The sequence below is a fragment of the Varanus komodoensis genome, unplaced genomic scaffold, assembly GCF_004798865.1.
Source record: "Varanus komodoensis strain SLA01 unplaced genomic scaffold, ASM479886v1 scaffold45, whole genome shotgun sequence".
In the NCBI taxonomy this organism is placed as follows: domain Eukaryota; kingdom Metazoa; phylum Chordata; class Lepidosauria; order Squamata; family Varanidae; genus Varanus; species Varanus komodoensis.
The window spans coordinates 1,745,400-1,759,434 of record NW_025336011.1 but is presented as its reverse complement, the minus strand read 5'-3'; the positions used below and the strand labels follow the sequence as shown (position 1 = coordinate 1,759,434).

At 44.3% G+C, this 14,035-nt stretch overlaps 1 protein-coding gene across 6 annotated transcripts in view; it reads left to right on the top strand.

Annotated features, from left to right (window-relative positions):
• The first annotated feature begins 235 nt into the window (after positions 1 to 235).
• OSBPL7 (oxysterol binding protein like 7) overlaps positions 236 to 14,035 on the top strand; it is a 37,415-nt gene continuing 23,615 nt past the window's right edge. For all 6 annotated transcript variants that reach the window (XR_006416128.1, XR_006416129.1, XM_044444684.1 and 3 more), the window contains exons 1-4: positions 236 to 307; positions 11,393 to 11,609; positions 12,284 to 12,406; positions 13,857 to 13,910. Coding sequence is in view for 4 of the 6 variants with exons in the window: in XM_044444684.1 (XP_044300619.1) it covers positions 11,457 to 11,609; positions 12,284 to 12,406; positions 13,857 to 13,910 (330 nt within the window). In the remaining 2 variants the exon portion in view is untranslated. The remainder of the gene's footprint in view (positions 308 to 11,392; positions 11,610 to 12,283; positions 12,407 to 13,856; positions 13,911 to 14,035) is intronic.

The window sequence follows — 14,035 nt, the reverse complement described above, 5'->3', positions numbered from 1 at the left end:
GCGGGCCATTACCGAGCGGAGGATGCGCACGCGCACCGCCTTGGGTTCCTTGCAAGAGGGAGAAAAGGCGGAATATCAGTGTAATCAAATTCGAGCCGCCTGGAACCAGACAGTCCTCCAAGAGGCCTGGCGGCAGAGGCGAGTCAAGTGCAGCAAAAGCGGATGCGAGAGGGGCCAAGCTGGCTTCTTTCGGCTTAGCTGAGCAGCGGCTTCCTGGTTCCGGTTTGCAGTGGCAACAGTAGCCGTTGCTGCAGGGTTTGCAAAAACGGAGAGTCCAGAGGAAAGCAAGACTCGCAGCGGCGTGCAGGTAGTTGCGGGGAGAAAGGAGCCCATCCTACTCTTGGAATGAGGAACGGGGGCGCAGGTCTTCAGCGCTGTGTCTGGGAGGTTATCTGGGCACCTCGTCCTCTAATTGCGGGAAGAGGGCTCCTTTTGGACTTTGCCCCGTCGACTTGGCAGATGGGGAGTGAAAGGTGATGCTGCCTGTTTCTATATTTAATAGGGGAAGTGTTGCAACCTGGCGAGGACAGCCAAGAGATTCGGAAGGAGAGCGAGGTAGTCAAGAGTAGGAGGGAGGGATTTTGTCCCATTTTCGAAGGTACCTTGGAGAGGGGAGGGCATCGTTGATCTCTGTGTCAAATAAAGTGGTAAGGAAAATTTGTTGCTAAAGCAGAGGAAATTGATGTGGAAATAAGATGGCTTTTTTGGGGGATGGGAACCACATCAATAGAAATAGATTAATGGAAATAGTGCCCATGCAACCCGTAGATCAGAGGACTGGAGGATGAATGAAATGATCCCCTGGCAGTGTAGCCCATTGTAAAGGCAGAGGTGGATGTAGAGCTTAGAGAATTGTTGGCAGTTGGGCCCATGGGAGAAGTTGGACCCCATTCAAAGATGGTGGTGCAGGAAGGAAGGAAGGAAGAATAACGTTGACTTTCGTGAGAGATAAACTGAATGATTAGATGGTGGATTTTGACTTGTTCATCTGCACTGATGAAACTTCCAAAGGTTGAGAATTCTGCTTTCCCATCAGAGGGAGAGAGAGAGAAGAATGAGTATGGGTGTGCCATCAGAAGATGCCTTTGCCCCAGTGCAAAGATATGGGAAAGCTTGAAGGTTTGATGTTGGCTAGGGAATTTTGCCCCATTGCTCAGAAAGAAATATGGATTGTGGGTGACTGAGTGCAAAGAGAGATGGAAAGATCAGGTTAAATTTTGTTCCATGGCATAGATAGGTAGAGGATTGCCCCCATGGTACAGAGAAAAATGAGGAGGGGGATAGAAGAGGAGCAATTGTGACTGCTTATGAGAAAATTGACAATGTGGTAAGGAAAGGGTTGCAGTTCAGTGATACAATATGTGATTTGCATGCTGAACGGTCCCACTTCTTGGTTTCTCTAGGTACAGCTGGAAAGAAATCAGGATTGGCAGCTTTCTATGTTTGTGTGAGCAAGATGGGAGTAAGGAAGGCCCTGTGATCAGATAAAAAGGAATTCCCTACAACACGGGCTTTGAAATGAACTTAGCTGAAGGCTGCTGAATGGCTGGTTTGCAAATGTACATGCAGGCTTGATTTTTGTACACTTGGGACAAATTCACACATACTTCACAATCGTAGCATGCAGCAGCGACATGCATGTATGTATGGGCTATCATGGGCTGAATGCCACAGAAAGAGTGTTTATGGTTCCTCCATCATAGTACATATTGCAATGAAGTTTAGGGAAATAAAATGATGTACATAGATTTATGAATCAGGCTTTGGTGACCTGAAAATGAATGCCTAGACTATCTCCACAGAAAAGCATTGCATTTGAATTCTTACTGGTTGCTATGAATGTTTTATCTGAGGAGTAAGCTCTGTGATGGCACATTCTCCCACCCACAAGTCATCACTTATTGTGACAATCATTAAGCAATGAACATGCACATGTGAAGCAGGCTTTATTCCAACTTGCTGCCCTGAGGCAGAATCTTTTATGCCTATAATGTTTTAGGGAGGTATTCATCTACACATTTTAAAAGGAGTTTCCTAAACTCCCTGGGCCCCTTATTTCATTACCGAATCACTCATAACGGTTAGGTAATTCTTCATAACAAGCAGGAGTTGCCAAATTCATAACAAGCGGAATTTTGTGGTGTTGCCTCCTTTCTAACAGGAATATGCCTTTCATGCTTCTAACCATCTATCCCCTCCAAACAGGGCATTTCACCCCACAGTCCTGTTTTCCTGTCATTCAATATCCCATGGCTGCAGAACATGATCAGACATCACTGGATTGTGGGTTGGGGGTTGATCCCCTTAGCTTTTTATTTAAAACTATTGTTTGTACTTCTGCTCACTTTTGTCCCCTCAGCATGTTGATAGCTCTCTCTCTCGTTTCTTAGTGGCCCCACTTTCTCATGGCGGCAGTGCTCACTGCTAGCTTTTGCCATTAAGAAGGAGTGATGTTGAATTGTAATTTGTTTCTTTGCAGTTTAAACTCATTATCTCTTGTCTGACTGTTCCTCTTATCTTTAGAAATATATGAAAATCATGAACATTCTAGTCCCTCTTTTATATATTTACATTCACGCACGCATGCACATATGCATGCACACACATGTGCATGCACACACACACACACTTTCATGATGAACCCTTCTCTAGGCTGAGGTCACCCAGTTCCTTCTCTTGCTTGTAGCTTTCTTCTGAATCCCTTCCAACATTGTCAAATATCTTTCCTGAGCAGTGGTACTCAGAACTGAATGTGCTGTTATTCTAAATGGAGTCTTGCCAGTAACCAAGTATGACAATTCTAGTAATTTTCCAAGGCTTTAAAACTCTGTTTTTATTGATAGTACCAAAGATGTCACTGGCCTTTTTGTGGCATACAATCAGAGGCCAGTGGATGTCAGACTCAGAACTTTTGCATCCTGTGTACAGTTCCAGTGGTGAAATGGGATATGTTTGGGCTGTCTGTCTGTCTGTTGCATGAACTTAATAACTGAGGTCATGAGAACAAAAGTAATCCTGTTGTATTTCCTCCATTACCACCTCTGATTTACTTTGGAAGCTCAGGAAAGTCACTTAGTGAATTATGGCAAAGGCTGGTGAGCATTTTGATTAAACAAGTATTGCAAATGCACCCAAAGGGTCATGATTAGAGTTGTACTCAGTGCAAGATCCTGGACTGTTGTTGGGTTAACCTTTCATGTGTCAGTCTTTGCCTCAGCTTCCGTTTGCTGCCACCTGCTCACCAAAGCGCTTCATTCTTGTCTTGAGGGGCTGTCTAAACAATTACAGTACTTCTCATGATTGACATGGCTGCTCTTTTACGCATAGCCAGACCTACTCCTGAAAGATAAATGTATTGGTGGTATCAATGATACTAGCTAAAAATAGAACCTCCACAGCCAGAGGCAGCAGAATACATCTGTTTCTAAGAGCAGAGAGCAAACAAGTTACCTCCATCATCTGAACTGGTAGCAACAAGGTGCTCAGGACAGCACAGAGTAGTGGTTAGAGTGTCAGATTTGAGCTAAAGGGATCTGGGTTCAAAGTCCCACTTAGCTTCTTATCGGGTGATTTTGAACCAAACACTATCTCTCAGACTTAGCTTCATCTCAGGATCATATTGTAGACAAAATGTAGATGCAGGAAGAACCTTGACTTTCATGAAGGAAAAGTGGGATGAAAATTTGCTGTCAATAAATAGCCTTTGAGGCATTCTTCTAAGGCAATTTTGTTCAAGAGTTTAGAAACATGTTGCTTTGTTCTATCTGGGCACAACTGCAAGCAACTTTTCTTTTTCTTTAAATGAAAAGCTGCTGTATAATCAGCTGAAACCTATTTTTAACACCAGAGGCAGGTGACTCAATCTGTGTGGATGGGATTGACAGATGGTTGGCAGCTTGGAAGTCTCTCCAAGTGACTGGCTGTCCTCTGAATAGGGCGTTCCCCATGCAGGTGCTTAGTTCTCTTTACAATTGTAGCTTGTTTGTGTGCTGATTCTAAAAAGCCTGCATGTAAATATTATTATTATTATTACTATTATTATTATTATTATTATTATTATTATTATTATTATAACATTTCTATGCCGCCCCTTGCCGAAACCTCGGGGCGGCTTACAACATGATAAAATACATTGAAATAGGCGTTCATATCCAAATAGGCGTTCATATCCAAAAACCTCCTGCTTAAAGAAAGAAATATGATCAGGGCCTCTGTTTCCAGCATTCAGGGGTGAGAAGCAACATCCATGGAAAAGCAGGAAGTTACAGCTTGGGGAAATCCCAAGGTTGGCAGTAGTACAAAGCATTTTAGGGACTAGGGGTCCTAAGGACAAGGGAAAACCTCTCAGGCTCCCCATCAAGGGCTTAGTATGCTCAGAGGCTACAGAAGGCTAGCAGGGTGTTTTAGGGGAGGGGGTAGAAAGGAGTATTCTGAATGGTGGCATTCCACACTTCAAAGGAGTGTCAAGGAGTGATGCATGTGTGATCCAGCAGCAGGTGCTTTTTTGCAAGGCAAACCCTGATGAAATGTTGACAAGCCGCTACCTGAGCTCTTGTGCAGTTCCCTTTCCTCTCAACAGGGCTTGTGCAAGAGCACTTCCCATAGGATTATGCTGCACACTTGTAGCATTGACAGTGGGGTAGAAAGAGAAGAAAACCTGTTGTACTATGGTATTGGGCTTGTCCAACACTGGTGAAGTAAAGCTTCCTTTCTGTTTTTATTCTTTATGTCTCTTGTCTTCATGGACCTTTGGTCCCAGGCAAAGTAATTATCCCAGAAAGCTTTTGAGTTTCACTGAATAATTGTGTTACCAAAATGCTTTCATTCTGTCACCTCTTAATTTTGTTTGCTCTGCTTTTGAATTTTTATTGATACCACTTTTATAAATATATGCTGTGCTTTTACATATTTTGTTAGCTGTCTTGTTGATCCAGTGTTGAACGATGGGCTTCCAGTGCGGTCAGAAGGCCAGGGAATCTACATCCCTGGGGTGCAGTCTATGACATGCAAACATAGGACTCTGCATCTCAAAGGGAGAAAGTCTAGGTTGTTCTTTGGTGTTGTTTCTCTCTCAACAACCCAGCATTCTGGGTTTGCACATCAAGATAAAAAGTAGGAGGTTACAGTTTTTTTGATTCTTCAGCATAATGAAAGAGGGCATGTGGTCAGGAGTCATCATTCTCCCTTGCCCCTGATCCCTTGTTTTGGTAACCATGGATACACTGTGTGTACACTATTTCAATAAGTTTGTGACATAGCATTTCATGAAAAAAGTAATTGCTTATAGAAGTACTAGGAGCTGAGTTTTCATGTCAAGGCATATGTTTTCCTTGTGAGTCGCCCCGAGGCTTCAGCGATGGGTGCGGCATAGAAATGTTATAAACAAACAAACAAACAAACAAACATTTACTTATTTCCTACATTTTCCTCCAGAGAGCCCAAAGCAGCATGCACTGAGCCTCCTCTTCTCCATGTCCTCACAACAACTCTGTGAAATAGGTTTGGGCTGAAAGTCAGCCTGAAAATCACTGGTCCATAGTAACCTGGTGAGCTTCATGGCCATGAGGAAATGGGAGCCTGGATCTCCCCTGCCCAGCTCTAACCATCATTCCCCATTAGCTCTTTCCTTTAAACAGACAAACAAGCAAACAAATGATACCAGTCTGCAATGAATGGGAATTCTCCATAAAAATTACATTACAAGAAAATAAACCTTAATAATTCTAAAAATATATATATACATTGGGTTGTAAAACATGTTAGTCTTACTTAATTCCTATTCATTTGAATGGATCTACTTGAAAGGATAAACGGTGAATACACACCTGTGTTTACAAATGGAGTTTTTAAATTTTACAAAGTAAATGCAGGGCTCAGTCCTGCCTTGAGGATCTGCCTGCTGAAAGGTGATAATAGGATACAGAGGAAATCCCACTATACTAGTGGAAACACCAGATATACAACACCATGGCAAATATACTGGAGGAAAACGTCCCAGTTACGCCGGTGGAGCTGATTTGCTACAGAATAGCTGAGCAGGACTGGAGTTAAGGGATGCCACAGTCACATGCATCCTACACTTCTTCAGCCCCTGGCCGTGTCCCCTCACTGGTGCAGCTTTAAACCAACCCTTGACCTAATGCAAATGATTTCTCTCCCATTGACTCCAGTGGGAGATGAGAAAACTGAACAACTGCTGCTTTGCTGGTGACTATCGTATCCCTGTTTCCTCAGCAGACCATGGGATGTTTTTGCAGGACCCTGATATAAAAATCCCCAAACAAGGATAATTCAGGCAAGAGAGCATGTGGTCTGGGCTTGCATATTTCTGACTCATTTAAAGCTTCCTAGGAGGGGAACTCCAGGGACAGAAAGTGGGGGAAAAGGTGTAAAAGTGGGCCAGAGGATGCCCCTTCTTTTCCCCCACCCTAACTGTGGAGCACCTCACCCCAACTAGCCCCTGCCCTGTGGCTAGGCACCGGATTCGGCATCATGGCTCACTCAGACCCACTGTTTGAGGGAGAAAGTACCTTGTTAAAATATAAAGAAAGGGAGAAAGGAGTAGGGATTACAGAAAAAAGGCAAATAGAGAGCAGCAAGGAAGTACAACGTACAGAATCTCAGATGATCCCACACCTGCAAACTCATATCACACCTCTCAAGCACTACAACAACACAGCTAGCCCTCCTCTAATCTTTACCAACACGTAGCTGTCCGATGATGGAGCTTCAGTCTTGGGCCCAGGGTTCAAGTCCTCATACCAGATCAGCACCTGACAGGGGACATATGATCTTCCTTCATTTTTTACCCCCCCTCCCCAAGTTGGGGGGGGGGTGATATCAGCTGCCAGTCCAAAGGACAACTTTCCCACCTGTTAGCTGTCACACCGAGATTGTCCAGAGCTGGCAGTTCCCTCTTTCGGCGTCCTTCAGTCTGGCTGAAGAGATAGCATAAGATGGAAACATCCCCGCTAACCTTAGCAGTAAAAAATCCATGATTATATAAATCACTCCTTGGAGAAAGCAATTTAAATTCCCATCCCATTAGGGTCTGACTTCAGCTCTTTCCAGGTATCTGTTACAAAGGGCATTTTGTGCAAAGCTGTATTGGACCTGAACATCCCATGGCGGCTTCTTCAGTGAAGTATCTTCAGGGCCTGGCATGATTCCAACCTAGCTGGATTCTTCATAGGCTTCTTGGTCCAGCTAAGCCACGTTTGAGCAACGCAGCCTCGATTGTGCAATCTGTATGGGGCTCATGAGGGGAGAGAGCAGGGGGAAATTTGACAGTTGTGGGGAGATCAGGGCACCTGTGAGGGCTGCAGGAGAGACCCTGGAGGACTGCATGCATCCCACAGGTTGTGCCACCCTGATTGAAACGTGTGCTGCCTGCTTAGACTCTCACCAGCCACAGAGAGAAAATAACTTATTGCCACTTATTGCAAGGAGAAGCTGGTTATGAAAGGGTAGCATAGAGCAACACAATAAAAGCAGAAAAAGCTATGGGGGCGGGGCTGGATGAATGCCCTTGGGCAAGTTCAGCTGGTGGCAGTGGCAAGGTCTGGCAGGCTGCCTGTTACTTATACATCCCCAAATGCCCTGGAGGTAATGTGGAGCATTATAGGAAATGTTAAAGAATGGATGGCTCTCTACAGCCAGCCACTCAGAAGGTCTGCAGATGAGTGAGCAGGCCAGGACCTACCAAGCTACCTGAAGTAGCCCAGTGCTGACAGTCCCCTGCAAATGTTGTGTGTTTATGTATGCTGTGCTTCATGTCAGAGGTGCAGGTGGCTGGCCTACAGTAGAGGAGAAAGCCAAACTGTGCCTACATTCAGGAGCCTGTAAGAAGCCTTCCCCAACCTTCCCAATATATAATCATTATTATATATGATAATATAATATTATTTTTAATAGATTTAAAAGCAACAAGAACTGCCACTACTACTATTCTATAGTGCCTGAAGAATAAGGAGGACACCTGGTACTAAAAAGGATCATAATGGGGGTGCCAGGTTAGCCTCTCTGGGGGGGGGGAGGGGAGATTGCATAACCAGGGTGCCCCAACTGAAAAGGCCTTATCAGTAACACCTGCCTCTCCACAGTTGGCAAGGCTACTTGGAAGGTTTCTAGAAGTTATCTTAGCATCTGGGCACAAGTATGTGGGACAATATAATTCTTCAGGTAACCTGAACCAAGTGTTTTAGGGCTTAGAAAGTTAATATCAACACTTTGAACTGGGCCAGGGAACAGACTGGAAGCAAGTACCAATTGTTTTCAAAGGCATCTCTTCCTGTAATGCATTGATTACAGTCCAGCAGCAAATCTGCAGGTCACCAGTTGGGAAGAGTTATTGTCAAAGCAATCCTGCTTCTTTGATGACAACCCCATATCTGTTTTGGAAAATGGGTATCATAGTGGGAATGAAAGCAATCCCCCTAACAAAAATCTGCCTCTTTTTCAAATGCTTGGAAATGCTGCAATTCTGGATCAGTTACATTGACCATGGAACTGGGTGTTTCACTGGGGCAGAATTTGTGAGAATTTATTTTCTAGGAGGGCTTGCTAAGCTGCTTTTCTGCTCCCATCTCCCTCATGACTGGAGTTGCTGCTTTTGCGTTGTGAAGAAGCCTCACATTCTGTGCTAAACAACTCCCTCTCTTACTTTTTCTTCATGCAAACGCAATTATGCAAATCAATACAACATGTTTGCAAACGGGCTTAATTTGCATCATCATTGCTCAGTTTGTTCAGTTCCAGATTGTTGCTGAGAGTTTCCCCCCCTTCTTTTTGCTATATATGGAGAAATTGGGAGCAGCGCAGTGTAGTGACAGAAGGAGAAGGAGAAATGTGTGAGTGTCGAGCTGGCCATATGGGAAAGTAAGGTAGCTATGGGGATGTATACAGAAAAGTTTCCTAACACCGCATCCTTTTGCAATTTGTCTCAGTCCAGCAAACACAATCTGTGAGTGGAAATTGGGGTTTGATGCACAAATCAGCTGCAGAAATGACAACTCAGTGCAACCAGTCATTCAGATTTAGCCCCATAGATTACCCCCATAGCCAGTGGGGTGGTGGGGCCAGGGCCTCAGGGGCACAGTGCTGGCACTCTTTTTTAATTAACAGGGACAAGGGCATCATCTGTCACCCTGCCAGAATTCCATTTCCTCTAATGCATTTTCCAGCAACAATATACGGTTCCCTCCTGTAACGGGAAGGATCTTACGCCGAGTGCGTCCTGAACAGGCAATTAAGTTCTATTAGGAGGTGAAAACTCCTTTAGTTGGTTTGTAGATATGGATCAGCACAACTGCTTGGATTTTGGCACTCCTCTTGGAGATGAGGCTTTGTGGAATGACCTAATGAGGCCCCAGTCATCAAAATTTACTCATCCATGGCAGCCACAGGACATCCAGTACATCTAAAGGGCACGAGTCAGGCAAGTTTAAGGCAAGTTCCTTTATGTTTTAAGTGTCTGTTAACCTGGAAGGCTGGACATGTGGAAATGTACAACCAGCAAGAATTACACAGGAGGTCCTCAGGAACCCTGTTCCTGCTCTTAGTCTGCCTTTGGCACCTTAACTTCTGAATGGGACGGAAAGCCACCTTGCCTTTATTTCATGCCATAGAACTTTTGGTATCCTGCATTCATTTTCTGAACCACAGTTTTTGAAAACCTAGTTTAAAAGAAAGCAGCAGCTAGCTACAGTGTGCTAAGTGTATGGAAGCTAAATCTTTAGCCTGAGCTTAATCAAGCCATGGAGGGTGGGGGTGAGGGCAGAATGAGAAAAGGTAAGAAAGGGATATGGCTGTGATCAGCCATAACAATAAATGATGGTTTCTCATTGCAAGAAGGAGCTTCTGCAAGCCTTGGGCTCACCTGCTTCCCCTTCAAGTACTGCTTCAACAAGTAGAGCAGGATCTTTCCCCTTCATTTACAATTAGCTGCAAAATAGTATCACATCCAAAACCTGCACTGTGTAATCGTAACTATGGTTTATTGAAATGAGCGGCTGAGTAGATTATCCAAAGCAAGAAAAGCAGCAGCAACTGAAAAAGTGTAGGCAGGCAAGCTGATGAGTTGGGGGAAAGACAGGCTGTGTAAATGGGGTTGGAAGAGGCAGGTCCATGTTAATAGTTGGAAAGTTTTAGGTATTTATATTTTAATATTGTATTGCTGCTGCTATACTGTGAGGTAATTTGTATAGAGGTATTGCTGTTTGTATTTTTAAGGGAGATTTTTTAGAGTCTTGTGTTTTATCTGGATATTGTACTTGGGGTTTTAATGTCTGTAAACCACCCAGAGAGCCCTCTGGGCTATTGGGGTGGTATATAAATGCAATAAATAAATAAATGTTAGGTATCCAGTGGAGAGGTGGGAAAGGTGATAGTTGTGAGAGCACTGCGATTTTAATTTCCCCTTTCCCTCTGCAATATCTGGCAAGCCCATCTAGTCCTCTGCACATACCCTTAATCTATTGCAGAAATTGCACATAACAGTCTTCCAGTTTTTCTGCAATGAGGACTAAATATTAGTCCTTTTTTTAAAGTGGAGGAAAAAAGCTAAGATTTTCAGCAATTTGAAGAATCTTAATAATGTACAGATGAAATTATGTGCAAATGTGGATGAGCTAAGAAATGCTTTATTCTACAAATAATCATCTACCATGCCTTCAGCAACAATAATGAACATCCAATATCCAAATTCAGCTTTGGCGTACAAACTGAAGACCACCAATTTTGAATTGTATTCATTGTTTTGTGTTCATGTCAATAACTTGATGGATACAAGGGCTTCCTGGGATGCTTCCAGATGAGGATTTTATGGCACCGTTGCCCATTTCATTCCTGGAAGTTTATGGGGGGGAGGGGCAGACATCATCTTCTATTCTGGCCCCTCTTGTGTTTTCTTACCACTTCCTCTGGCCTTTTCCTTAGCTCAGAAAATCTGCTAAGGAGAAAAAAATAGAGAAATGAACAAAACATCCTGATTGCTAGTGCTAGGACCGCTTCATCTGGAAGCACCCAGTCTGTCGTCATTCTTTGGTGCAAGTTCCTGATTCTTTTATACAGTGTGTACGGCCTCAGGTGAAATCCAACCTCTGAGGAACCCCACCAAAGCTACACCCTTTCTTCATCCATTGGTCATTTGGTGGTTTCCTGGCCTTTCCCCCATTCTATGAGGATGAAGGGCCTCTCCTTGTGTACTTTTGATATCTTGACCACACCTCTTTTGCTTTGATCCTGCCTAGAAGAATTTCTCCAAAATGGAATTTGACCCGTGGACTAAGAACGTTCTTGCATCCCTGCTCTTAGCTTTTCCTTCTAGGAAGTTTGTAAGGCTGCTGCACTACTGGTTAGTCAACCTGTCCGCCTGTGTTTCCTCTTCTAACAGCCAAGCCTCTGAATGTGATGCTGCGCAGGTTAAGGCAAGTTGCTGACCGAAAGGTGCATCCGTGATGCTTCCTTGGCATCCAGAGGGGACATCAGCAAGAGAGGCAGCCTTCCCAGGAATGGGTAGTCATGAGAGAGATCCCTCTTCTCCCAAAAGGGTACCACCCCCATCCCGGTCCAACAGCACTGTATCATCTAGGCACAGCATTGTTCGGCAGGTATGATTTCTTCCCACTGGCTAACCAATCCCCACACATCTTTGTAGGGTGGCTGGGAGCCCTGCTTTACACAGGGCACTCCTCTGTTTGAAGGCATCCTCAGAGGCCATGAAGTTGACCAGGAGCAATTAGCTTCTGGGCAATGGATTGAGCAGGCACATAAGTCAACTAGATACAGCCTTCCTCATTATTGTGAAATGTATTGTATTTCTCTTTAAATTATGGTCATTAATTCTAAATTTGCCTTTGTGCACACACTGTGGTGTGCAAATGTTATGCAATTTGGTGTTCTCTTAGTGACATGTTTGCTGTGCAGGTGCATCCGTGACGCATGTGTTGTGTGGGCCTTTGTGATCAGAGGGTGGTATGACATAAAGTCAGACCCATCTTTCCCAATCTGGTGTCCCCCCAGATGTTCTAATCCATAGCTTCCATCATCCCCAGTCAGCATGGCTGGTGGGCAGGAGGTGGGAGTTATAGTCCGAAACATCTGGAGAGCCACAGTTTGACAAAGGTGGTCTTGGCATTAATGAATAGGTACATTGTTTTAGTGGTCCTTTGGAGCCACAGCCTAAAGCTTCAGCGAGAGTTTTTTCACTTTGGGTGAAAACAGTCTTCCCCTTATTGCTAATGCTTTTGTCTGTACAGATGTTTTCCTTTCTGTGTGCTCTCAGAGTTCAGAAAGCTGGGAGGTGGTGGATGAGCTGCGGATCCAAAGCGGGGTCATCCAGGAGCCTGAGAGGCAAGAGGGCTACTTGCTAAAGAAGCGAAAATGGCCCCTGAAGGGCTGGCACAAGGTGAGGGCTCTGGGTTTGCAGGCTTACCAGTGGAATGGCTGGCCCTCTGTGGTTGCTCTGCTTTGAGGGGACCCCCTGCGCTGCCAGACCGCCAAATCCATTTCAGGGGCTTGAGGATGCTCTCAAACAGTTCCTTTTCCTCTGAGAAACAAGTGCACCCTCCAATACACAGTTCTATGGCCAAACAATTCATCCTAAATTAATGATAAATCATGTTGAACCTAAAAGTCATTGTTCGTGGCTAATCATCACATCATTTCCCCCTCTTTTAAAATATAATTGTTCAGCTGTTTTAGTCTCTTCCTGCAGGATGTCTCAAAAGTCACCATACATAGGGAAAATGGGAAAATATAGCAAAATGTACCTTTATTTACAAAATAAACATTGCAGAATCTTACAAAATATTTAAAAATATTCTCTGCATGTTGGCCACCTCTTTCAGCAAACATGAAGTCTCCTCTTATAAAGTTTTCTTCTTATTATATTATTAAATATTATATTTTTTCCTATGTATGGTGACTTTTGGATGCCCTGTGGATGTGTTTATCAGTTGAAAGAGTACAGAGTAAGCTAGAACAAACTCAGTTCAATGTTCTCTGCAACTGTGAACTTGTTATGTGGCCTTCGACAATCCACTGTCTCCCTTCCTGCAGTATGCAAACATAGGCATGATAATAATGCTGAGCTACCTCAAAGAGTTCCTGTAAGGATTTTCATTCTCTCCCTTTCTGACATTTGAGCCCATACTTGTCTAGCCAAATGGCACCACCCAGGAACAAGAGGGAGAGCGTCAGTGTTTAACCTCAGCAGAGCCTTGACATCTGCAGAAGTTAAAATCTTTGCGGGCGGGAGAGGTAAGAGCAAAAACTGCTCGGAACAGTCCAATGAAGACTGGGTGAGTTCAATGGCCACAAAATGCAGATGGATTATTGGAAGGCTGAGAGAGAGAATGGACTGATGCATTCTGGGAGATGGTGTGGCTGGTTGGTTCAGACCCCGAAAGGGAGCAATTCAGGCTGCAGCATTTTCTTCCTGATCCACCTTGGACAATTAATAACAGCAGTTATGACAATGACAACTACAATGAAGATGAATCACTTACTAGACCATATTTCCACCCTCTCACGCTAGTAGACTCTTTAGAACAGCCTTCCCCACCTGGACCCTCCAGCTGTGTTCAGCTCTAACTCCCAGCATGGCTGGCTGAGGCATGTTGGGAGTTGCATGCCACTGTTTTCGAGGTTCTTCTACCACCTTTTACGATCACACACATGTATGATCACACCATGATTGTTCAGGAGAGCAAGCAATCCTAAGGCCTGGCCAGTGAACTTTGTATGAATCCCTGGGATGGATCCCTGCAGCAGATGCCCTGCTTGCTTGAATTGATTTAGACAAGCCAATTATTCTTGGGTATTAGTGACTTCTTCCTTTTGTCCCTTTCTTATAGCGTTATTTTGTTTTGGAAGATGGAATCTTGAAATACGCCACCACACGCCAAGATGTGAGTACAGCAGGAGGGAGAGTTTGGGCGATTTCAGTGTTGTGGGGTTCCCAGGGGTCCAGGAGTTCTAGTGGTCAAGGGGGGGGCAATTGGGAAACACCGATTAATAGGTCATAGTTAAAAGG